The following is a 25,902-nucleotide window of genomic DNA, read 5'->3' as shown; positions in this document are numbered from 1 at the left end:
TGTCTAACTCAGTTTTGAATATATTCAATGACCCAGCCTCCACTGCTCCCTGGGGAAGAGAATTCCAAAGATTAACGACCCTCTGAGAGAAGAAATTCCTCTTCACCTCCGTCTTAAAAGGGAGACCCTTTATTTTGAAACTGCCCCCAAGTTCTAGATTCCCCCACAAGGGGAAACATCCTCTCAGCATCTACCCTGTCAAGCCCCATCAGGATCTTATATGTTTCAAAAAAATCACCTCTCATTCTTCTAAACTCCAATGAGTATAGGCCCAACCTGCTCAACCTTTCCTCATAAGACAAACTCTTCATCCCAGGAATCAACCTATTGAACCTTCTCTGAACTGTTTCCAATGCAAGTATATCCCTGCTAAGTAAGGAGACCGGTCCCTTCATCCAAGTCATTAATATAGGTCGTAAATAGTTGAGGCCCCAGCACTGATCCCTGCGACACTCCACTAGTTACAGTTTGTGAACCTGAAAATGCCCCATTTATCCTGACTTGCAGTTTCCTGTTAGTTAGCCAATCCTTTATCCATGCTAATATATTACCCCCAACACCATAAGTTCTTATCTTGTGTCGTAACCTTTTATGTGGCATCTTACTGAATGTTTTTTGGAAATCCAAATACACTACATCTACTGGTTCCCCTTTATCCACCCTGCTTGTTACATCCTCAAACAACTCTAATAAATTTGTTAAACATGATTTCCCTTTCACAAAACCATGCTGACTCTGCTTGATTGCATTATGATTTTCTAGATGTCATGCTACATCTTCCTTAATAATGGATTCTAGCATTTTCCCAATGACAGATGTTAGCCACACTGCCCTACAGTTCCCTGCTTTCTGTTACCCCCTCCACAAACCCCCTCCCTTTTTCTTGAATAGAGGTGTTATATTTGCGGTTTTCCAATCCACTGGGACCTTTCGAAAATCTAGGGAATTTTGGAAATTACAACCAATACATCCACTATCTCTGCAGCCACTTCTTTTAAGACCCTAGGATGCAGGCCATCAGGTCCAGGGGACTTGTCAGCCTTTAGTTCCATTAGTTTTCCCAGTACTTTTTCTCTAGTGTTAGTGATTGTTTTAAGTTCCTCCCTCCCTTTTGCCTCTTGATTTTCTGATATTCTTGGGATGCTTTTGTGTCTACTGTGAAGACAGATATAAAATACTTGTTCAAAGTCTCTGCCTTTTCCTTGTTTCCCAATATGAATTCCCCAGTCTTAGTCTCTAAGGGACCAACACTTACTTTAGCTACTCGCTTCCTTTTTATGTATTTGTAGAAACTCTTATTGTCTGTTTTTATATTTTTTGCCAGATTACTCTCTCACTCTAATTTCCCCCCTTTTTATTTTTAGTCGTCCTCTCCTGGTTTCTAAAATTTTCCCAATCATCTGGCCTACCACTAATCTTTGCAGCATTGTACGCCTTTTCTTTCAATTTGATACCATCCTTTACTTGCTTTGCTAGCCACGGATGGTGCATCCTTCTCACTGAGTCTTTCTTTCTCAATGGAATATACCTTTGTTAAGAGTTATGAAATATCTCCTTAAATATCTGCCACTTCTCTACTGTCCCAGTCCATTTAGCCTGTCTTTGTACCCTTATAATTACCTTAATTTAAGTTTAAGACACTAGTTTTAGACCCAAACTTCGCACCCATAAGATGAATGTGAAATTCTATCATGTTATGATCACTCTTGCCGAGAGGATCCTTTACCATGAGGTCATTTATTAATCCTGTCTCATTACACCAGGTCTAAAATAGCCTGCTCCCGGGTTGGTTCCAGAATGTATTGTTCTAAGAAACTGTCCCTAATTCACTCCATGAACTCGTCCTCCAGGCTACCTTTGTCAATTTAATTAGTCCAATCAATATGAAGATTAAAAGCTCCTGTGATTATTGCAGCACCTTTCCTACAAGCCCCCATTACTACTTGATTTATATTCTGTCATACAGTGTAGCTGCTGTTCGAGGGCCTTTTAACTACTCCCACCAGCGACTTCTTTCTTTTGCTATTTCTTATCTCCACCAAAACCGATTCTACATCTTGATCTTCAGAGCCAAAATCATTTCTCACAACTGTACTGATCTCATGCTTTAGTAACACAGCTACCCGCACCTCCTTTTTCTTTCTTCCTATCCTTCCAAAATGTCAAATACCCTTGAATATTTAGTTCCCCGCCTTGGTCACCTTGCAACCATGTCCCTGTAATCACAATCATATCATACTCATTTGTTTTTATTGGTGCTATCAATTCATCCATCTTATTACAAATGCTGCGTGCATTCAGAGAAAGAGACTTTATCTCCCTATTCTGACGTTATTTGCTGGTGTATTCTTATGTTTGTAAGCTCTGTCTCTTCCTGTCACACACTGGTTATTATTTCCCGTATTAAAGCCTGGCTCAGGTATAAAATTAAAACCCGAACCGACAGCAGCCTACCCAAACCCGACCCGGGCCCGAGTCCGTTAATTTTTTTTAAATGCCCGACCTGACCCGAAAATAACAAACATTTTAATGGAACAGAAAAAATCGTAGATTAAAACGAAAACAATGCAAAACAAAACAGTACAGTCCAGCCCGACCCGACCTGAGCCCGAATGCTGGACACAGAATACAGACCCACCCCAACCCAAACCTGACACATGTAGTCGGGTTCGGATCAGGTAGCCAGGCTTTACCCCGTATCTTTACCCTGCACTATTGCCTTGCTCTTTCTCACTTTTTGGGATTTTTTTCTCCCTGCTGCTTTCACATGCGTTCAAGTCTTCAGAAGAAGGAATTTTCCTCCACACAAGATCAGGGGGCAGGTTGTTCAACCTTGCCCGTCTAAGAGCGAAGTCCAAAGTACGGAAAGTCCTCATCAGGGAACTCCTCTTTGCTGACGATGCTGCTTTAACATCTCACACTGAAGAGTGTCTGCAGAGTCTCATCGACAGGTTTGTGCCTACTGCAACGAATTTGGCCTAACCATCAGCCTCAAGAAAACGAACATCATGGGACAGGACGTCAGAAATGCTCCATCCATCAATATTGGCGACCACGCTCTGGAAGTGGTTCAAGAGTTCACCTACCTAGGCTCAACTATCACCATTAACCTGTCTCTCGATGCAGAAATCAACAAGCGCAAGGGAAAGGCGTCCGCTGCTATGTTCAGACTGGCCAAGAGAGTGTGGGAAAATGGCGCACTGACACGGAACACAAAAGTCTGAGTGTATCAAGCCTGTGTCCTCAGTACCTTGCTCTACGGCAGCGAGGCCTGGACAACGTATGCCAGCCAAGAGCGACGTCTCAATTCATTCCATCTTCGCTGCCTCCGGAGAATACTTGGCATCAGGTGGCAGGACCGTATCTCCAACACAGAAGTCCTCGAGGCGGCCAACATCCCCAGCTTATACACACTACTGAGTCAGCGGCGCTTGAGATGGCTTGGCCATGTGAGCCGCATGGAAGATGGCAGGATCCCCAAAGACACATTGTACAGCGAGCTCGCCACTGGTATCAGACCCACCGGCCGTCCATGTCTCCGCTTTAAAGACGTCTGCAAACGCGACATGAAGTCCTGTGACATTGATCACAAGTCGTGGGAGTCAGTTGCCAGCGTTCGCCAGAGCTGGCGGGCAGCCATAAAGACGGGGCTAAAGTGTGGCGAGTCGAAGAGACTTAGCAGTTGGCAGGAAAAAATACAGAAGCGCAAGGGGAGAGCCAACTGTGTAACAGCCCCGACAAACAAATTTTTCTGCAGCACTTGTGGAAGAGCCTGTCACTCTAGAATTGGCCTTTATAGCCACTCCAGGCGCTGCTCCACACACCACTGACCACCTCCAGGCGTGTATCCATTGTCTCTCGAGATAAGGAGACCAAAGAAGATTTCTCATGAACTTTCTAAATTTCCCCTCACCTGAATCTCCTCCCCCATTATTTAGATTAAAGCCCCCTCGACATCCCTAGTTATATGATCACCAGGACCCTGGTCCCAACATGGTTCAGATGAAGGCTGTCCCAATGGTACAGCTCCCTCTTTCCCCAGTACTGGTGCCAGTGCCCCATGAATTGAAACCCATTTCTCCCACACCAACCTTTGAGTCTAACATTCAACTGTCTGATCTTACCTACCCTATGCCAATTTGCTCGTGGCTCAGGTAGTAATCCAGAGATTATTACCTTTATGATTCCTTATTTAAATTTAGCCCCGCACTGTTCATACTCCCTCAGCAGAACCTATGTCATTGGTACCCACATGGATCGCAACAACTGGTTCCTTCCTCTCCCACTCCAAGTTCTCCTCCAGCCCTGAGGAGCTGTCCTTAACCCTGGAACTGGGCAGGAAACACAGCCTTCGGGACTCACGCTCTTGGCTGCAGAGAACAGTATCTATCCCCCTAACTATACTGCTCTCATCTACACAAGCTGCAAGAACATCGAACCTGTTGAACAAGTGCAAGGGCTGTGGCTCTTCCATTACTACCCTCTGGATCCCCATAACTGCCTCATTTGTAGTCACACTCTCCTGTCCCTGACCACGGACCAAATCTAAAGTACCCAGCCCAAGGGGAGTGGCTGCCTCCTGAAACAAAGTGTCCAGGTATCTTTCCTCCTTCCTGATGCATCACAGTGTCCGAATCTCGGACTCCAGCTCATCGACTCTGAGCCAAAGTTCCTCGAGCTGCAGACACTTAATGCAGATGTGGTTGCAGTGAATCACACTGGTGTCCACCAGTTCCCATATGCTATTGCTGCAACACATCACCTGCTCTGCCATCTCTATTGTGTTTTATTCAACTAATTACATTTCAAATTTAGAAATATTACGGATAATTTGTAGTCATATTAAGTAGTTTAACTAGTTAAGCTACAAATTTAATACAATACTTATATTTCCCCAGTATCAGTTTAAACTACTGCCCCAGTTTAGAAAGGGAAAAAAGTCTTAAAACTCACCTACCTGCTCACTTGATTAATGCCTCTGGGCTTCAGCTCTCAGGTCTCACTGTCTCAGCTCCCTCTCTTGAATCACTGCTTGTTCTGTAGAAGACCAGAACAGCACCTCCTCCCTCACTGCACTGAATTCCCACACTTATCAAATTCCCGAGTTAAGCTCTCTGTCTGACATCACTCAGTCGAGCAGAACTTAGTGTTACTTGGACCAGTTGGGCTGAATGGCCTGTGTCTGTGCGGTAAATTTTATGTAATTTTTTGACCCTTTACTGGGTCAAAATTCTGGAACTCCCTTCCTATCAGCACTGTGGGTGTAACCACACCATATGGACTGCAGCAGTTCAAGAAGGCAGCTCACCACCACCTTCTCAAGGGCAGTTAGGGATGGGCAATAAATGCTGGCCGAGCCAGCGATGTTCACATCCCAGAAATAAATTTTTAGAAAATATTCAATATAATTCTGGTTGGTTCTTGTTTGCAACTGCACATTGTGTCAGATATTGAATACAGAACCTACTGATCTCAGAAGGTCAATGTGTAAATATTTCAGCAGTGTCTGATGCCAAATTGGATATAGAACTACATCAGTTTTAAAAGAAAGACTTGCATTTATATAGCGCCTTTCATGACCACTGGGCATTTCAAAGCACTTTACAGCCAACAAAGTACTTTTTGAAGTGTAGTCACTGTTGTAATGTAGGAAACACAGCAGCCAATTTACACACAGCAAGATCCCACAAACAGCAACGTGACAATGGCACTGACCAGATAATCTATTTTTGTGATGTTGATTGAGGGATAAATATTGACCAGGGGAGAACTCCCCTGCTCCTCTTTGAAATAGTGGCCATGGGATCTTTTACATCCACCTGAGCAGGCAGATGGGGCCTCGGTTTAACATCTCATCCAAAATACAGCACCTCCAACAGTGCAGCACTCCCTCAGTACTGCACTAGAGTGATAGACTTGATTTTTGTGCACAAGCCCTGGAGTGATACTTGAACCTAAAACTCTGACTCAGTAGCAAGACTGCTACCAACTGAGCCAGAGCTAACTCTCAAATGTAACTGGTACTCGGTGTTTAACAGTGTCAGCATTCACCTCTTTCTGAGTTGCATATAAGTTAAATGTTTTCCCTTCAAACTTCATCTTGCTCACTTCAGCCCTGAAAGAAAGAAAATAATGTAGGTGTTAAATGGAACATTTTGGGATTTCAGTCTACATGTGATTGGCCTTTAATTTACATCAATCATGTTGCAGAGATTCGGTTTGCAAAGATTTACAACTTCTTAGTGATAGATCTTTCGACCTGACATCCAAAGCCAGTCAATGTGAAGTCTAACCCATTCCCACAATCATTTAGAACATTAAATAAGATGCAATAGGAGGAGTCCTGGGTGCTTGAAAGTGTTACAGTGCTTCTCAAAGACAAATAGGTCAACCATTAGACTCTACATATTTTTGCCTATTACTGTGGCCTCCATACAGTCAGTTAGTTAAAATAGTTCACTAAGCAAACCTCTCCAGTCACCAACACAGAGTCCCCTTAATTTTCTGTCAGTGACAGTGGAAGACCCATCATGGATTAATTAAATTAGAAAAGGCTTTTGTTGACACATAGGCAACAGGGATTTAACTGTCTCTGGTCTCCAGACTGCAGGACAATGCGTACAGTTTGTAACAGGGGGTGGCACAGCCAGTTAGCTTAGCAACAGCTAACTCGCTTGTGGGTTTTGGCCCAGAACCACAGTAGTGTTGTATTTTATGTATAGGGTAATATACTGCACTATACCAGGGCACTGTGCACTCACCACTTTATAAAATGAATCCTCTTGTTTCCCTGTAACACCACAAATCCCGACGGAGTGAAGGCTAAGAATGCCGCATTTCCTGAGACATCCTATGGGAGAAATGTTCACATTAAGAAATCCAGGGATTTTCCGCTGAGATCTTCAATAAGCTATGATATTGTTTGTGTTGTCTGCTCTTTCCCGGCACAAGATGCAACTCGTGTCCTTCATATTTCCTCGCATGATTGCACTGTGACACACATGGTTATCATAAACCCATCTCTCTCTACTCCCCAGGTCAATACTAACCCAAACACACGTCAGTGAAGTAAAAACAGAAAGTGCTGGAAATACTCAGCAGATCTGGCAGCATCTGTGGAGAGAAACAGAGTTAACGTTTCGAATCAGATATGATCCTTTTATATCCAACTCGAAACATTAACTCTGTTTCTCTCTTCTCAGATGCTGCCAAACCTGCTGAGTATTTTCAGCACTTTCTGTTTTTATTTCAGATTTCCAGCATCCACAGTATCTTGCTTTTATTTTACACATCAGTGAAGGTTCAATATCCAGCTCCCACTATTAGTTAATGTGATCCTTGACTTGAGGGAGGAAGAGAGAGAGAGAGAGAGAGAGGGGAGAGGGTTAAAAAAAGAGAGGGAGGGGGTTGGGAGAGAGGAGAGGGTGGGGAGAGAAAGCAAGGAAGATGAAAGGCAGAGCAAGAGTGAAATGGAGAAGAGGTAAAGGGGCAAGGGAGAGGTTGGAGGGAAAGAGGGGGGAAAGGATGGAGGGAAGAGGGGGGAAAGGATGAGGAAAGAGGGAGGAGAGGGAGTGGAAGATGTTCACTGACCTAAAGCACTTGCTCGGACTGAATCTGAATTATACCAAATGAGTTAAAACTGGAATTTGCAGGGTTAAGACTTGATTGGAAGGTGATGGCCCACAGTCTGTGACAGTGTAAATGTCCATAGCCAGGACAGAACAGATTACAGACACTCAGGGACTCCATGTCCCTGGGAAAGTCCTCTTCCTATTGCTGTGCTGTACCTTGCAGGGATGGGGATCGACTCCGTAAGTTTCCAATGACTGCGCTTTCTTCAGGAAATTCAGCTCCGCTGTGTCAGGAGACTGCCCACTGCATGGAAAAAACCAAACAGGAGAGAAGTCAGTCGCTGAGGACATTCCCGTACAACTGGAAAGATGGTGCGTGAGAGATTGGCGGAACAATACAGCAACTAACTGACGCTAAGCTTGCTTTAAAAAAAGGTTTGCATTTATAATAGTGCCTTTTACACCCTCCATTCATCTTGAAGTGTTTCACAGCCAATGAATGACATGTGTCACACAGTGAATGACTTTAGGAAGTGCACTGACTGCCGTCTCTAACAGGATCCCACATGTAGCAATCGGAAGAGTCTGTCTGTTATTGGTTGAGAATTCCATGCTATTCACCAGTGCCATGGGAATTTTAACCAGAGAAACCAGACTTTGGCACATCTGACAAAGCAGCTCTCCCTCAGCACTGCACTGGAGAGTGTTTGATTATGTGCACAATTCACAACCTTATGACCCAGAGTTGAGAATGAAAAGAAATAAAGAACTTGCATTTATATAGCGCCTTTCACAATCTCAATGTCCCAAACGTTTCACAGTCAATGATGTACTTTTGAAGTGTAGTCACTGTTGTAATGTAGACAACACAGCAGCCAATTTACACACAGCTAGTTCACACAAACAGCAATAAGATAATGACTAGATAATCTGTTTTTGTGGTGTTGGTTGAGTGATAATTATTAACCAGGACAAACTCCACTGCTCTTCTTTGAAATAATGCTGTGGGATCTTTTTACACCCAACTGACAGGGCATACAGGGTCTCAGTTTAACATCTCATCTGAAAGATGGCACCTCTGACAGTGCAGCACTCCCTCACTGCAAGTGTCAGCCTAGATTTTGTGCCCAAGTCTCTGGAGTGGGACTTGAACCTACAGTCTTGTGAGATGGAGGTGAGAGGGTTACTCACTGAGCCACAGCTGACATACTGAAGGGCCTTGGCAATGTACTGGCTTTAGCAATTAGCTCCAGATTTCCTCCCTTTTCTCTCCTACTGTGCTTTGAGTCACCAATTCGGACAGTCCTCCAACAGCCCATCTGGCTGACTGTTAGTCATGTACAAGTCCAAATGCTAAATGTTGGCAGGCTACTCAACTGTGATAACTGGATGGCAATCAAGAATCAAAATGCTCCTCCACAGCTCATTTACAGCACAGAAACAGGCCATTTGACCCAAAAGGTCCATGTTGGCCTTTATGATCCACAAGAGTCTCTTCCCACCCTACACAGTGAGTTGTTCTGATCTGGAACGCGCTGCCAGAAAGGGCAATGGAAGCAGATTCAAAGTAACTTTCAAAAGCGAATTGGTTAAATACTTGAAAAGGAGAAATTTGCAGGGCTGTGGAGAAAAAGCAAGGGGGAGAGGGACTAATTGGATAGCTCTTTCAAAGGGCCAGCACAGGGGCAGTGGGCCAAATGGCCTCCTTCTGTGCTGCAAGATTCTATGATTCTGGTGTTTAAGGTAATTAAAGGACTTAATCACAGACCTCCAATCCTTCCCCCACCCCGGAGTTCTGATATTAGAACTGGTCGTCTCACTAGGACTCTTCTGTACCTTTGATGAAGATTACAGCGCAAGAGGTTGTCAGTGGTCCTTCATTCCCAGGCCTGTGCTAGCTCCATCCCCAGAGCCACCTAATCTGATATTTTTTTATCTGACGTTGCTTTTCTTGTTGCAAAGTGAAGAGAAGGAAAAAAATAAACTGAAAAATTGGAAGAGAACATACAAAGGAGATGGACAGGAATCAAAATGGATCCAGAAAACTTAATCCTTTTTGCTCTTCAAATGTCGGTAAATGCGTTAAGGTTTGTTTACTGCCAGTACTGCTCAATTGATTTAAACTTCAAGGGAATTTCAATTCAAATAGTTTAATCCCTCTTTCTATCCAATTTATCAGCTCCTCAAATTCAGAATTCTTCCTGAACTGATTCCCAACTGGAAAGATCCAAGTCGACAGGAATTCAGAAAATAATTCCTCCAGCATGTGCTGCCAGATGTAATCCTTAACATTGAGTCTAATGCCTTGTACTGGAGAAGCAGTGTTAATACATTCTCGAACATTTAAAGCCACTCTTCCCCAAAAAGCTGTTGAAGCTGGGGGGGCGGGGGGGAGGTCAACTGAAAATTTCAAAGCTGAGATTGATAGATTTTTGGGTATTAAAGGGTATGAAGCCAAGGTGGGTAAATGGAGTCAAGATACAGAACAGATTTGAGGGGCTGAATGGCCTCCTTTTCAGTGTTCCTTCCGATTAAGAAGCCAGAAATGTCTCCCGGCAGCATCTTCAGATCCTCATGCCTCGTCGCTGAAGATTTCTGGCCCATTTTTAGAATCAGAAACTGTTCCTGCAATCCGCAAAATCAACTATAAACCTGAAATCCGGTTTTTCATTAGGACCCCTCCTCTAAGCTGGAAAAACATTAACTCTAAACTTCACAACCACACACTTACTGCTAACTCACTTACATAAAGAGGATCTCCGCACTAAAGCTGCAGCTCACAACGATATCCCATCCCATGAGCACGAACAGCCGCATCTCATGTGTGAGGCTAAAAAGTGAGTAATGGGCAGCTATTCAGCCACGTGGGAGTGCTGCACTGTCAGAGGTGCCGACTTTCAGATGAGGTGTTGAAACAAGGCTCTGTGTACCCTTTCAGGTGGATGTAAAAGATCCTGTATTTTGAAGAAGTTCTCCCTGATGTCCTCGCTGATATTTATAAACCAACCAATGTCAACAGAACAGATTATCTGGTGATTATCTCAGTGCTGTTTGTGGGATCTTGCTGTGTGCAAATTGGCTTCCCACTTCCTACATTACAGCAGTGACTACACTCCAAAAAGCACTTTGTTGTTCGCAGAGCTGTTGGGATGCCCAGAGGTTGTGAAATCCAAATGCAAGTCCTTTCTATCTCTCTTGCATTCTCTGTTTCTCACTCACACACTGCGCAACTATCTCAACAGATTTTGTCCATAAATTCCCATTAACACTAATTTGCTTTTCGTACCTAAGTTCAGCTTTGTGAATCTCAGCAATTTTTCTTTCCAGCTTCTCGGAATGTTTAGGGAAGAACTGGAATTTGGAGCTGTATCCTTCAGGGTGTTTTCCTGCGTCGTAGTCACCGATTTCAGCTAGAATTGAGAACATCTTAAAATAAACAAAATAGTTTCAAAAAAGAGACCATGCTCTGAGAAACATCAATATTCACCTTGTGCGATGTTGGGTTATCAATTAGTTAGTGCAGAATACTCTGTGCTCAACTGGGAGAGTGAGCCAGAGACAGCAGAAGGAGGGAGAGAGACAGAGAAAGAAAGAATGGGAGAGACAGACAGAGAGAGAAAGAGACAGAATGAGAGAGAGACAGAGACACAGATAGAATTGACAGAGATAGAAAAACATAGAGATAGAGAGACAGAGAATGAGATAGAGACAGAGAGGAAGAATGAGAGAGAGAGAGACAGACTCACGTGCAATGAGAGAGTGTAGGGAATGTCAAAAGATGAGAGTGAAAGAAAATGGACAGACAAGGGTAAAAAGGAGAGACAGGAAGAGAACATGGTTTGTAAACAGTGAAAACGTCATCAAAAACTTGGTTCATCTGATTCCATAAAGTGGAATACAGATATGGGTATTAATGAGTGACCCACCCTGCTCAACTCCCTGAAGATTAAGACCTTGTGGGGTAGGATTAACCTAAGCTGCCCAATGGGAAACTGAAGGGGTCCCATTTTACACCCCATCCCTGCCCCCACCCCTATACCCCCAACCCCACCTGCTCAACACGAGCCTCCTCCCACCCCTCTTCATCTCACCCTATCAGCATAACCTACTCCTTTCTCCCTCATGTGCTTATTTATCTATGCTATTCGGCTCAGCTACTCTGTGGTAGTGAGTTCCACTCTCTGGATAAAGAGGTTTTTCCTGAATTCCCGGTTGGATCTATTGATGACTATCTTATATTAATGGAAAGATATATTTCAATGAAATGTCCATTGATGCCACTGTGTCAGCCAATGAGTTGGTGATGTGGAATTATCCAATCATTTCCGTTCTGGCTGGGAATAGTGGAGTCACTCGCTGTTGCCAATGTTGAAAAAGTTGTCATTGACCCCAATGACCAAAAGGTGGCAGCATTTGGAGCCCATTGAACAGATGGGGCATTCAACATGAACACTCGATGGATGGAGCCACAGATTCCCCGTGCGCATTTTGCCATTTCTCCTCAGAACTTTCAAGATTACTTTGTCCTGTAAGAAATACATCAGCCGTTGGAGCTGGGCTGGTGTGGGAATTCAATGAAAAAAAGAAGGAAATAAAGAAGGACTTGTATTTATAAAGAGCCTTATCACATCTCTCAGCAATGTCTGAATGTGCTATTCAATCACTTCAAAGTCTTGGCTGCTATAATGAACTCAAAGAGTTTACAATCCCACCAGGGCAAATTGCGAAATGAAACTCAATAAAATCCAGTAAATTGTGTGTTGGCATAAAAAAAAAATGACCCATGTCCTTTAGGGAAGGAAACCGTCCATTAAAAAGGCATTGTGCTTCAAAAGCATTCAATAAGCCTGTAACTTCAATAATCATTTTTTTAGGCTTTAATGAGCCTGGGACATGCCTGGCACACAGACCCTCAATGCCATAGGTACTTCCTCATTGACTCATTGTCTATCATGAATTATTAAATTAGGTTGCATTTATCCAGCACCATAACGGCACCATATCTGAGTCAGCCTTGGTTCCGTGTTAGTGTTCCCAGCAAGGGTCTGACAGTTGTGGGTTCATATCCACTTCTTCACAAGGACTGCTTGCATCCACCTCTGTAATATCACCCATCTCTGCCCTGTGTCAGCTCACCTGTGGCTGAAACCCCCATCCAGACGCGACTAGTCCAAAGCTCTCCTGGCCTGCCTTCCATTTTATACCCTCTGTAAACTTCAACTCAATCAAAATTCTGTTGTCCCTATCCTAACTCGCACCAGTTCCTGTTCACCCATCACCCCTGTGCTCGCTGACCTATACTGGCTCCCGGTCCAGCAACACCTCGATTTTAACATTCTTATCCGTGTTTTCAAATCCCTCCATCGCCTCGCTGCTCCCTATCTCTGTATTCTGCTCCAGCCCTACAACTCTCTGAGATCTCTGCACTCCTCCAATTCTGGCCTCTTGAGCATCCCTGATTTTAATCGCTCCACCATTGGTGGCTGTGCCATCAGCTGCCTGGGCCCTGAACTCGGGAATTCCCTCCGTAAAACTCTCCGCCTCTCCTCGCTTAAGATGTTCCTTAAAACCTTCCTCTTTGACCAAGTTTTTGGTCGCCTGTCCTAATATCTCCTACTGTAGCTCGGTGTCAAAGTGTGTTTGATAATCACTCCAGTGAAGCACCTTGGGATGTTCTACAATTTTAAAGGTGCTATATAAATGCGAGTCATTGTTGTAGTGAAAGAGAGTAATAGAAATAAAGTCTTAATTATCGGCAGTTACCTTGCAGGATGTAGGCTGCCAGCAATGCTGCATCAGAGGTCTTGCAGAGCAGACGCCCATGATACAGATCTCTCTTTATCTGAAGGAAGACCAAATATCTGGAGAAAAATACAAGAGGTCAGTGACTGGGGACAGAAACTCCAACGAGAGGTTAGAAAAAATACCTTTTACACAGATCGTTATTCAGACATGACCCGGGATGTTCCATCAGAAACAGGGGTGGAAACAGAATCCAGAATAGTTTTTTAAAATAAGAAGCGGTGATGTATTTGCAAAAAGAACAATTTTAAAAAGTGCAGAGAACGGGACTAACCAGGATAGCTCTTTCAAAGAGCTGGCACAGGCACAGGCACGGTGGGCCGAATGGCCTCATTCTGTGCTGTAAATCCCATGATTTAATGATTCTGTAATGAAGCAGAGTGGGCAATAGGGATAGAATCACTTGGGAAAATACATTACATAGAATTTACAGCACAGAAACAGGCCATTCGGCCCAACCGGTCCATGATGTTGTTTATGTTCCACATGAGCCTCCTCCCACCCCATCTTCATTTCACCCTATCGCCATATCCTTCTATTCCTTTCTCCCTCACATACTTAACTTGATTCCCCTTAAGTTCTATGCCATTCACTTCAACGACTGTGGTAGCAAGTTCCACATTCTAAACACTCTCTGCCTAAAGAATCTTCTCCTGAATTCCCTATTGAATTTATTTACATGAGAAAAGGATTTTTAGTTAAACCATAAATGCCTTTTCAGATAAAATCTATTGGCTTCATTGGTTTCTGATTTCCCTGGTATTCTCTTCCACCTGTTCCTGCACAGGGGCTGTTCCCTTTTTCCAGGTCACTCGGATATATTGATTATAAATGATGCAGTCAGGCTCGGGGGAGACACGTGCTCCATGGTGCCTCATCAAACCATTCAAACCAGCTACAATTACCAGTATAGCTACCAAACGCGACATGAAATCGTGTGACATTGATCACAAGTCGTGGGAGTCAGTTGCCAGCATTCGCCAGAGCTGGCGGGCAGCCATAAAGACAGGGCTAAATTGTGGCGAGTCGAAGAGACTTAGTAGTTGGCAGGAAAAAAGACAGAGGCGCAAGGGGAGAGCCAACTGTGCAACAGCCCCAACAAACAAATTTCTCTGCAGCACCTGTGGAAGAGCCTGTCACTCCAGAATTGGCCTTTATAGCCACTCCAGGCGCTGCTTCACAAACCACTGACCACCTCCAGGCGCGTATCCATTGTCTCTCGAGATAAGGAGGCCCAAAAGAAATAGCTACCATCATTAGCAAAGCTTTCCAGTGCATTCAGGAAGCAGGGGAGCAAGCAGAAGAAAGTAGAGGAAGGGTTATTGGCAGAACTCTCTTTAAATTTAATAGTTTATTCGAGAGATTTAGAATATTGAGTTGAAAGTGCACTGCTTGGTATTAGTAACTAGCTTGTAAAAAATTCCTGTAACTGGCTCGTAAGAAATTCATTTGTCAATTACTTTAGTCCAGGTCAATATCTTTCTCAGAAATACAGAAATACTTCATCTGAACAAGCACTGGCAATGCCATCACTGGGTCTGGCATTGCGGGCACTGCCATCACCAACACCATCACTGGCACCGACACCCAACACTACCATCACTGCCATCAGGGGCACTGCCATCACCAATACCACCATTGCCAACACCAGCACTGGATGCAAGCCTTGTGGATGTGAGGATGTTGTTGAGGACAGGTTAGGAATTCGCGAGAACAGGGGTTCAGAGACAGATGGGGGCAGGAGTGGGGCTTCTTTGAACACACTAAGGAATCATCTAACTAAACATACTTCCTGCTACAAATTGATCCCTGGCAACAGCAATTATTCATCACGAACCTATAAAACAACAACAGGATGTTTTTAAGCAATATTCACACAGTCTCTCTTGTTCAGGCAGATTCTGCAGGAGTCCAGTTTGTAATAACTTTGTAAGCAGCATTGTAAAAACAGTAATTATTTGCTGAGATCTTGCTGAACGTGAGTGGTTTAAAAACTTCAATGCAAGGGTATTAAAGGTTACGGAACCAAGGTGAGTAGATGGAGTTAAGATACAGATCAGCCATGATCTAACTGAATGGCAACAGCAGAGGCTCCAGAGGGGCTGAATGGCCTCCTCCTATCCCGATGTTCAGGAACCAGCATCATCAACACCGGTATCACCAACAGGACCAGGTTTTCAGATGGGTTCAGACTTTGCAGCTGACTGTTCAGTAACTGGCAACACCTGATCGCTGCTACATGCAGGGCCTGTAATGAGGAGACAGGAGAAGGCATCAGCCTACAGATGATTTGCTTTGTCACTGCTTTGGGCCTCTGGGAGGGATAGAACAATGAATATCTCTGCTAAAATAGCTCAGTGTTTCAAAGTGGCCAGAGCTCAGGGTGGAGCTATCGGATTGCTTTTTACTAACAATTGTCAATGGTTCTGCAGAGTGACCTTCATTAATTCTGCTCCCTCTATAGAACTTTTCAATGTTACATTAGAATATTAACAGATCGTCCCTACAACGGAGAAGTCACCCACCCTCCAGGATTGCCCTGGAGTCTCCAGGAATTGAAGTTTAATTTCCTGAAACTGCTGTGAGCAAAGACTCAGGATTAAAATCACTGGGGCATGAAAAACAAAATTGTGTGTTTTTAAATTCTCATTGAACACTTTAATTTATTATTTCTGTGCAGTACTGAGGGAGTGCTGCACTGTCGGAGGTGCCATCTTTCCAATGAGACACTAAACCGAGGCCCCATCTGTCTGCTCGGGTGGATGTAAAAGATCCCACGGCCACTATTTCGAAGAAGAGCAGGGGAGTTCTCCCCAGTGTCCTGGCCAATATTTATCCGTCAATCAATATCACTAAAACAGATTATCTGGTCATGATCACATTGCTGTTTGTGGGAGCTTACTGTGCACAGATTGGCTGCTGCATTTCCTACATTACAACAGTGACTGCACTTGAAAAGTTCTTCACTGGCTGTAAAGTGCTTTGAGACATCCAGTGGTCATGAAAGGTGCCTCAGAAATGCAAGTCTTTCTTTTTTTAGTTATAAAAATATTGAGAGATAGGCATAAAAGGCTGTTTGACTGAGAGTCAAGAATCATCAAATCCAGTCAGAGTCTGTTTTCCGATGGTTGGGAAGGGCTCGGCGCATTGGGACTCCAATGTTTTGGAATTTTCCAGCCTCCCGTTTGTAGGGCAGAGCCTGCGCTCCCAAACGAGCAAAGCAAATTCTTTTTCTCATGTTCCTGTCGAGGGGGCTTTCAAAAGATAAACATAAAAAAGATGGAACTTGTATTTATATAGAGCCATTTACAACCTCAGTACATCCCAAAGCACTTCAGCACGAATGAAGCACTTATTTGTAGTGTAGTCACTATTGTAATGCAGGAAACGCAGCAGCCAATTTGCGCAAAGCATGTAATAATGACCAGATCATCTGTTCTAGTGATGCTGTCCCAGGACATCAGGGGAAACACCCCACTGCTCTTCGTCAAGTAGGTGCCATGGAATTGTTTATGTCTACCTGAGAGTGCAGACGGTTTAACGTCTTATCTGAAAGATGGCACGTCTGACAGTACAGCACTCCCTCGGTACTGCACTGGGAGGCTCAGACTGGGTATATATTTGTTATTATACCTGTTTTCAGGTGGAACTAAGAAGAAATCTTGCTGCTGATGCCAGAGAGTTGGCTACAAGAGGGAACGTCATCACATCGAGCTGCACATGTCAATAAAACACCTTCCCTGTCAATCACTCACACAAACATAACCTTTGACCTTGTTGAGCTCACTGGGCTGAATTTTAGTTCCAGGGTCTCGATCCCGATGTTGGGCTGAATTCTGGGTCGGGGGCCATGGCGGGAACCTGGAGGGGATTTTCCAGGAGGCAGCCAATTAAGAGGCCGCCTCCGGGAGCCCTGTCCAATTAAGGATGGCGGGCAGGCTCTGCAGGCAGGAGGACAAATGGGAGTGCCCGAGGCCGACAGCCCCACCGGCAGTGTCAGTGCTGCCACTGTAGGTGGGAGACCAAGAGACCTCCATCTTGAGGCGCTCACTGAAGACTTGTAAATGTTTCAAAATATAATGTGGCCACAGCTGCCAGACCATCATTGTGGAGGTGAAACCCGTCCAGAGGATGTCCTGCAGCTGTGGACGTGACCCTTGCAACCCAGCGCATCCATGCTGGGCTGCTTTGCAGGATGCACCTCTGACCATCGTCCCCCCTCCCCCCCCCGCATTCCGGCCTGCTGCCCTGAAGCGACCGCCATTCTGTCTACGGTTCAGGCCACATTGGGGGGGGCTTGTCTGGCGTCTGGAAAACTAGACAGCATATGAAAAGTGCCCTCTTTACTTGGTCTAATTGGCTACCCACTGCTCATGGGCAGGTAGCTGTCACCAGCCTCCCAGAAGCCATGTCCCTGAAAATAGGCCAGAGGCAGGAACATGCTGGCAGACTAGCACGCCGGCCAGTAGCGAGATATCACTGGCACACCCGCCTCCAAACCCACCTCTGACTCGGAATGAAAATTCTGCCTTATCCTGTTTACAGAAACTCTGGTGTTTTTAGCATCTCTTGGGCTGCATCTGATTATTAGCTGCACGTAGTGAGGTTTAAAGCTCAAGGAAACTTTTCACTTGAAAAATCTCCTTTTCCTAAGAAGGTAAGTTGTACTTTTAGGACAAGGTTCTACTATTTTCATTATCTCCCCTGAGTACTGTGTGTTTTCTAAAGCTAATTTCACACTGCGCTGCCCGTGATGCCATCTATCGATCGGTACCTGTGCTCTCCCTACATTATCGACCCCAGTCTGTGCTTCCAGTCCTCGGTGACTTATACTATTTCAGCTTCAATGTAAAGTAGCTACCTCAGTGATGAATAACACTGGATTATCACCACATGCCATCTGCTCCATGAAGTACTTGCTACCGTTGGTACAATCACACTCTCAGTGTTGCTCCATTGAAACAACACAGACCCATCAGTCTCCTTCATTTAGAGTGACAGTCACTCATTTTGACTTTAAAATGTCACTATCTTGAATGATACTGAATCTTAAAAAGGCACAAGGTGCTCCAGTTAAGTGAGAGTGTGGTGTAGGCAGATATAATCGGGACTTTCAAAACGGAACTCAATAAGCACCCGAAGCAGGACTATGGGGAAAGGCCGAGGGAGTGGGTCTAGCTGAGTTGCTCTTGCAGAGAGCCAGTACGGACACGACGGGCTGAATGGTCTCTTTCTGTACTGTAACCATTCTATGACTGAGTGTCAGCTTGTCTCAGTGGCTAACACTCTCACCTCTGAGTCAAGAAGGTTGTGGGTTCAAACCCGACTGCGTGACTTGATCACCATCGAGTGCAGTACCGAGAGGAAGCAGCATTAGTGAAGATCTCCTCCTTTGGGATGTGAAGTTAAACTGAGGCCTCGTCTACCTTTGAAATGGATGTTGGGAATCCCATGTCACCAAGCGAAGATGAACAGGGAATTCTGGTGTCCTGGCCAATATAATTTCCCTCAATCAAACCAAAACATTAGGACATACCAATCATATGTCACTGTTGTATCTAACTCTACAATAACAATCACTGAGTTTAATTCAACAGCCTCTTTAAATGTGGCTCCTCTCCTACCTCCTTAAAAAGTAACACCTCCACATCTTGTTCCCACTTTCAACTACAATTTTCTACATTACAACGGTTGCAACACTTCAAACAGTACTTCACTGGCTGTGAAACACTTTGGGACGTCCTGAGGTCATGAAAGGTGCTATATAAATGCAGTTTTTACTGTTCCTTCTTTACAGGAGGGCGTGCCAGCACATGCCAGATGCACTCAGTGCCAGACACATGGAATCGCTCCATTTCCTGTATTTTTTTTTAATCAATTACGAGCATGGGAGAAGGCAGCTGAGGTTGCTCTTACTCGCTATCTGATCTCATGGCTCTTCCTTTATCTGCTCAGATTTATAATAAGCAGCACAGCTGCACTGTGTCTCCTGATAACTATAAGTAGTCTGCTAATTTTCTTCAGCAAAATAAGACAAAATACCGCACATAAACCACAGCAACTGACATCTAGAAATAACATCACATATATCCCTTTAATTTGTACTGTGTGAGCTATTTTCCTCATAATATTCTGTATATTTTATTGATGCTAGACCCCATCACAAAATCAGTACCCAATCCGCCACTTGTGAATAACCCAAATCTAAGTAACTTTGTGACTTTAAAAACAATTATATGGAACCATTTCCTAGTTCATTGGTGTGCAGTAGTCAGTTTCTTAGGAAGTTAATTTTTTTTAAATATTTAAAGCTTTGAAAAGGTGCCTATTAGTGTCCTTGGGCCTAAAAAAAAGTTTCATTTTAACAGCCTCCTCAAAGGGCCGCAAATGAGTGAAATTAGAGCAAAAAACTTTTACTAAACTGTCCAAAATTTTGCCCGAAGACCACAAAAGTGATCAATAATTGATATGAATTTGAAGAATAAGTGTAGGAAAGATGCAATCTAGAAGGGAATGAGCAGATACTATGGTAACTTAATATGAACTTGTGTGCACAACAGAAATTTAGAACACCCATTTTTAGACACCTGGAGTCCATTATGTGAAGTCCAGTACGTGAGGCAATCTCTCCTGCTCCCTGACATTTTTTGTATTCGTTCGGAGGATGCGGGCGTTGCTGGCCAGGCCAGCATTTATTGCCCAGCCCTTATTGCCATTGAGAAGATGATGGTGAGCTGCCTTCTTGAACCGCTGCAGTCCATGTGGGGTAGGTACACCCACAGTGCTGTTAGGAAGGGAGTTCCAGGATTTTGACCCAGAGACAGTGAAGGAACGGCGGTGTAGTTCTAAGTCAGGATGTTGTGTGGCTTGGAGGGGAGCTTGCAGGTGGTGGTGTTTCCATGCATCTGCTGCCCTTGTCCTTCAAGGTAGTAGAGGTCGTGGATTTGGAAGACGCTGTCGAAAGAGCTTTGGTGAGTTGCTGCAGTGCATCTTGTATATGGTACACACTACTGTCACTGTGCGTCGGTGGTGAGGGAGTGAATGTTGAAGGTGGTAGATGAGGTAAGGCTACTTTGTCCTGGATGGTGTTGAGCTTCTTGGAGCTGCACCCATCGAGGCAAGTGGAGAGTATTCCATCACACCCCTGACCTTTGCCTTGGACAGGCATTGGGGACAGGTGGACAGGCATTGGGGAGGCAGCAGTTGAGTTACTCGCCACAGAACTCCCAGCCTCTGACCTGCTCTTGTAGCCACAGCATTTATGTGGCTGGTCCAGTTTAGTTTCTGGTCAATGGTGACTCCCAGGATGTTGATGGTGGGGGATTCAGCGATGGTAATGCCATTGAACGTCAAGGGGAGATGGTTAGATTCTCTCTTGTTGGAGATGGACATTGCCTGGCACTTGTGTGGCACGAATGTTACTTGCTACTTATCAGCCCAGGCCTGGATGTTGTCCAGGTCTTGCTGCTTCAGTATCTGAGGAGTTGTGAATGGTGCTGAACATTGTGCAATCATCAGTGAACATCCCCACTTCTGACCTTATGACGGAGGGAAGATCATTGATGAATTAGCTGAAGATGGTTGGGCCTAGGACACTACCCTGAGGAACTCCTGCAGTGATGTCCTGGGACTGAGATGATTGACCTCCAACAACCAGAATCATCTTTCGTTGCGCTAGGTATGACTCCAACCAGCGGAGAATTTTCCCCGATTCCCATTGACTCCAGTTTTGCTCGGGCTCTTTGATGCCGTACTCGGTCAAATGCTGCCTTGATGTCAAGGGCAGTCACTCTCACCTCACCTCTGAAGTTCAGCTCTTTTGTCCATGTTTGGACCAAGGCTGTAATGAGGTCAAGAACTGAGTGGCCCTGGTGGAACCCAAACTGAGTGTCACTGAGCAGGGTATTGCTAAGCAAGTGCCACTTGATAGCACTGTTGACGACCCCTTCCATCACTTTGCTGATGATTGAGAGTAGACTGATGGGGCAGTAATTGGTCGGGTTAGATTTGTCCTGCTTTTTATACACAGGACATACCTGGGCAATTTTCCACATTGCCAGGTAGATGCCAGTGTTGTAGCTGTACTGGAACAGCTTAGCTAGGGGTACGGCTAGTTCTGGAGCACAAGCCTTCAGTACTATTGCTGGAATTTTGTCAGAGCTCATAGCCTTTGCAGTATCCAGTGCCTTCCGTCATTTCTTGATATCACGTGGAGTGAATCAAATTGGCTGAAGTCTGGCATCTGTGATGTTGGGGACTTCAGGAGTAGGCCGAGATGGATCATCCACTGGGCACTTCTGGCTGAAGATTGTTGCAATTGCTTCAGCCTTGTCTTTTGCAATGATGTGCTGGGCTCCCACAACGTTTAGGATGGGGATATTTGTGGAGCCTCCTCCTCCTGTCAGTTGTTTAATTGTCCACCACCATTCACGACTGGATGTGGCTGGACTGCAGAGCTTAGATCTGATCTATTAGATCTGATCTGTTGGTTATGGGATCGCTTAGTCCTGTTTATCACATGCTGCTTCCGCTGTTTGGCATTCAAGCAGTCCTGTGTTGTAGCTTCACCAGGCTGACACCTCATTTTGAGGTATGCCTGGTGCTGCCCCTGGCATACCCTCCTACACTCTTCATTGAACCAGGGTTGGTCCCCCAGTTTGATGGTAATGGTAAAGTGGGGAAATGCCATGTGCTCTACATATTCGCACTATCAATACTGCTCTGGCTACATAAAAAATAAAGCTGTTGATGCTGGAGGGGCAATTAAAAATATCAACACTGAGATTGATAGAGATTTGTTAGGCAAGGGTATTAAGGGTAGATAGAGTTAAGATACAGATCAACCATTATCTAATTGAATGGCAAAACAGGCTCGAAGGCTGAATCGCCTCCTCCTGTTCCTATCTTCCTAGAACTAAATGGTCGGCACAGACTTGGTGGGCCGAAGGGCCTGTTTCAGTGCTGTATCTCTAAATAAATAAATAAATAAACTAGACGATGTCAACTGCTGTCAACTAATGCAACAACAACAAAACTTGCAATTATATAGCCCCTTTAATATAGTAAAATGTCCCAAGATGCTTCACAAGATCATTATCAAATAAGGAGATATTAAGACAGATGACTAAAAGCTTGGTCAAAGAGGTAGCTTTTAAAGAGCATCTTAAAGGAGGAAAGAGAGGCGGAGAGCTCTAGGCCCAGGCAGGTGAAGACAGAGTCGCCAATGCTGCAGCAACGAAAACTGGGAAAGCATACTAGGCCAGAATTGGAGGAGCGTAGAGACCTCAGAAAGTTGTAGGACTGGAGGAAGTTACAGAGATAGGAAGAGGGCGAGACCATGGAGGAATCTGAATACAAAGATGAGAATTTTAAAATTGAGGTGTTACCAGACTGGGAGCCAACATAGGTCAGTGAGCACAGGGGTGATGGGACTTGGTTTGACTAAGGATACGGGCAGCAGAGTTTGGATGACCTCAGGTTTACAGAGGGTGGAAGATGCACACTAGAGATGGTTATCAGCAATTAGGTTTCATAAATCATGGGCAGGGATGGTATGGAAGGAGAGATGGATGGCAAAGCTGGAGGATGCATGTGTCAAGGATGGCACCCCACTGTCCCTTTTGTGTGGCACTGTCCTGAATGACCTTTCGACAAGCACACACTTGAGCTCAGCATCGCCAAAGAGGGCAGTGGACAATGACAGTGCTGCCATCAGATTCACTGAGGCTCAAAAGTAAGAACCTGCTCTAGTCTCTTCTCACAGAATAGGAGGAACAGAGTGAACCTGAACCTCCCTCCGAGGCCACACTGTGCAGCTCGAGCTACATGTACCCAAAGTACTAGCACAGGCTGATACAACCGGGAGAACCTCAGCATTGAGTGTGAAGGGGGATCACAGGGTTACTGCTATAATCTCTTGATCTCAATGTTACTCTACAATCCTGTGTGTCAATTTCCCCTTCCTGTTCACCTCAGCAAGCTCACTCCTCATCTTTCTCCTGATCCAACCTGCTCCTCTATTTTGGATACAGTCTGCACTACTTACAACGGGCGCACTGGTGTTAATGCGATTTGCTCACTATGAGCATTGGACGGTAAAACCATCATGGGTAGTAGGAACCTCAACTCCAAATCTTCTATCATTAAAAGTTACACAAACCAGTGCTGCCACTTCAGCTAATTTTAGTGTATTTGAATCAGCCTTCATTTATTAAATGTTAATTTCTGAAAGACACTAATGGGATGGTGGCAGTTCAGGAACTCTGAGAATGAACAGAACAATTGGCCAAATGAATAATTACAGTTTCTTTTGTTTAAAGCATTTTGCTACTGAGATATCGGGATATCTTTGGAAGATTTCAAATGCTCCCCATCGGCAACAAAGGTGGGTAGAGTTTAATGAAACAGAAGACGGGTTCACTGTGTTGTAAGCTTGATGTCTGAAATGGATTTCTATGCTCATGACGAAGATTGAGTGTGAATTGTCTGGTATAAATGGCTGCCCATCAAAAGCATGGGTGATGTAAGCACTGGCAACTTAGTGACTTTTTCCTGTTCTAATTTCATCTTAATGCTTATTATATCATTAACACTCACATATAGCTCACTTGCCTGATCTATGACATTACTCAGACCCAGATCTAGCAAAGCCTCTGCCCTTGTAGGTGTCTGAACATGAGGAAGGAGTCCTGTACATATCGCAGGAATTCCATTCCTTTCCTCTATTACCTCCCTCTCTCCCAATCAATAAGCTCAGAACTGAAATCTTCCCAAGAAATAGTTCTGCTTTCTTTACTCATCTCTCTGATCTGCAGATTTCATTTTCCATTTCATTCCCAAAATTTGGAGATCTGTAATACATCCCTACTGCTGGAACAAGCACAGACAATGGGATCTTCCCAGTAAACTGCTGGAAATTCACACTCTCATGCTAAAATAGAACTGAAAAGCTGCAGAGGCTGCAGATCTGAAATTAAAACTGAAAAGGATGGAAATATGCATCACGTCAGTCAGTATCAGCAGCAACTACTACAGAGGCTCAGAGAATCACCAGGGTTTGTATAAGTTCAAATTACTGAAAGGATTGCTGGATTTCATCACAGAAGAATTTACAGTTAAAAGCCAGACGAGAATTGGCTTCTAAAACTGCAAGGACAGTAGTGTCTGCTGATTGGTCTGAACAGTGTATTACATTGAAAATAAACCTCAGCGGATTTAGTGGATGTAGGCAGGAATCCAGTTATTGGTTAAAGGCTTTAAAAAGCCTTCTGAGTGCTGGCTCTTAAGATTGCTGTTTCAGCTCATGAGATACAACCTCTCTCTCTGGTTAGGGAACTATTATACCAAGAGCTGCCTTTCAGAGCAAAGACTCGCGAACAATTAGCCCAGTAACGGGCGACTTACCTGGTTATCTCCTCCTTCAGCGCTGAAGGGTCAGTGGGATAAAACTTGACACGGAAACACATGGTGTAGGGAGGCTGAGCTGCCAAACAGAACAGAGAGAAATTAAATGCTCACTATATGAACACTGGGTCTACACTGTAAAATACGGGCTGTTTAAGATGATCCAGATCAATGTAACAACATCCCACAATAACCAATGATCCTACTGCCTTCTTTTGTGATAAGACCACGCCAGTGAGAAATGATAACTTGCCCTCAATGATCATTTATAAACTGTAGTTGTCATATCTTCACACTCTTCCCTTGGAGAGTAGTGTGAAGATTCACAGGATGATTAACCATCATTACACAAGCCAATAAGGGGGTTAATCCTATACACGGGGAGGTTTTACAGGTTTCCTCAACCCATACAATGAGGGTGGGGAGGTTAGGATTAAGATTAGGATTAGGCCATCCACTCCCACCGGACTCAAGCTCCGGTCTCCACTTCCCAGAACTGGAAATCAAAAGCTGCATCTTCTGACTCCGAGTTGTCACTAAGCCTAAGACTCGATACCAAAAGCCTGATACTGCACCAAGTTATTCTCCCCTCTCCAATTATCTCCCCTCCTTCCATGAAAGTGAACACTCACGTTACAATCAGATCCATATAGCCTGGCCATGTCGTCATCCTTCATGGTTTGGGCCAAGGGACTGAGTTTCATCAGGCTATTTGATTGTGGAGATAAATGGAATGGGGCATGGGGTTAAATGGAATGGGACACGGGGTTACCCAATGCAATGGGGCATGGGATTACCCAATGGAATGGGGCATGGGGTTAAATGGAATGGGACACGGGGTTACCCAATGCAATGGGGCATGGGATTATCCAATGGAATGGGGCATGGGAATACCCAACGGAACGGGGAAAGGGGTTACCCAAAGGAATGGGACATGGGATTAAATGTAATGTGGCACAGGGTTAACCAATGGAATGGGACATGGGATTACCCAATGAAACGGAACGGGGAATGGGATTATCCAATGGAATGGGATTACTCAACGGAATGGGACATGGGATTAAATGTAATGTGGCACAGGGTTAACCAATGGAATGGGGCACGGGGTTAACCAATGGAATGGGGC

The 25,902-nt window shown here is 44.5% G+C and overlaps 1 protein-coding gene across 8 annotated transcripts in view; it reads right to left on the bottom strand.

The window, feature by feature from the left end:
- The window catches only part of LOC137352572 (novel FERM domain containing protein), a 267,200-nt gene that overhangs the window by 53,536 nt on the left and 187,762 nt on the right, over window positions 1-25,902 (bottom strand). For 6 of the 8 annotated variants that reach the window (XM_068018220.1, XM_068018219.1, XM_068018221.1 and 3 more), the window contains 6 exons: window positions 24,777-24,855; window positions 13,335-13,432; window positions 10,858-10,981; window positions 7,788-7,875; window positions 6,762-6,850; window positions 6,052-6,115 (listed from right to left, as the gene is read on the bottom strand). In XM_068018220.1, the coding sequence (XP_067874321.1) occupies window positions 6,052-6,115; window positions 6,762-6,850; window positions 7,788-7,875; window positions 10,858-10,981; window positions 13,335-13,432; window positions 24,777-24,855 (542 nt within the window). Of the gene's footprint in view, window positions 1-6,051; window positions 6,116-6,761; window positions 6,851-7,787; window positions 7,876-10,857; window positions 10,998-13,334; window positions 13,433-13,647; window positions 13,708-24,776; window positions 24,856-25,902 lie in introns of those variants that run through there. The other 2 variants (XM_068018224.1, XM_068018225.1) reach the window with 2 other exon arrangements.

The sequence above is a fragment of the Heterodontus francisci genome, chromosome 38 (assembly GCF_036365525.1).
Source record: "Heterodontus francisci isolate sHetFra1 chromosome 38, sHetFra1.hap1, whole genome shotgun sequence".
NCBI classification, from domain to species: Eukaryota; Metazoa; Chordata; class Chondrichthyes; order Heterodontiformes; family Heterodontidae; genus Heterodontus; species Heterodontus francisci.
Note: the sequence above shows the minus strand (reverse complement) of the source record. Positions and strands in the feature narration are given on the sequence as shown.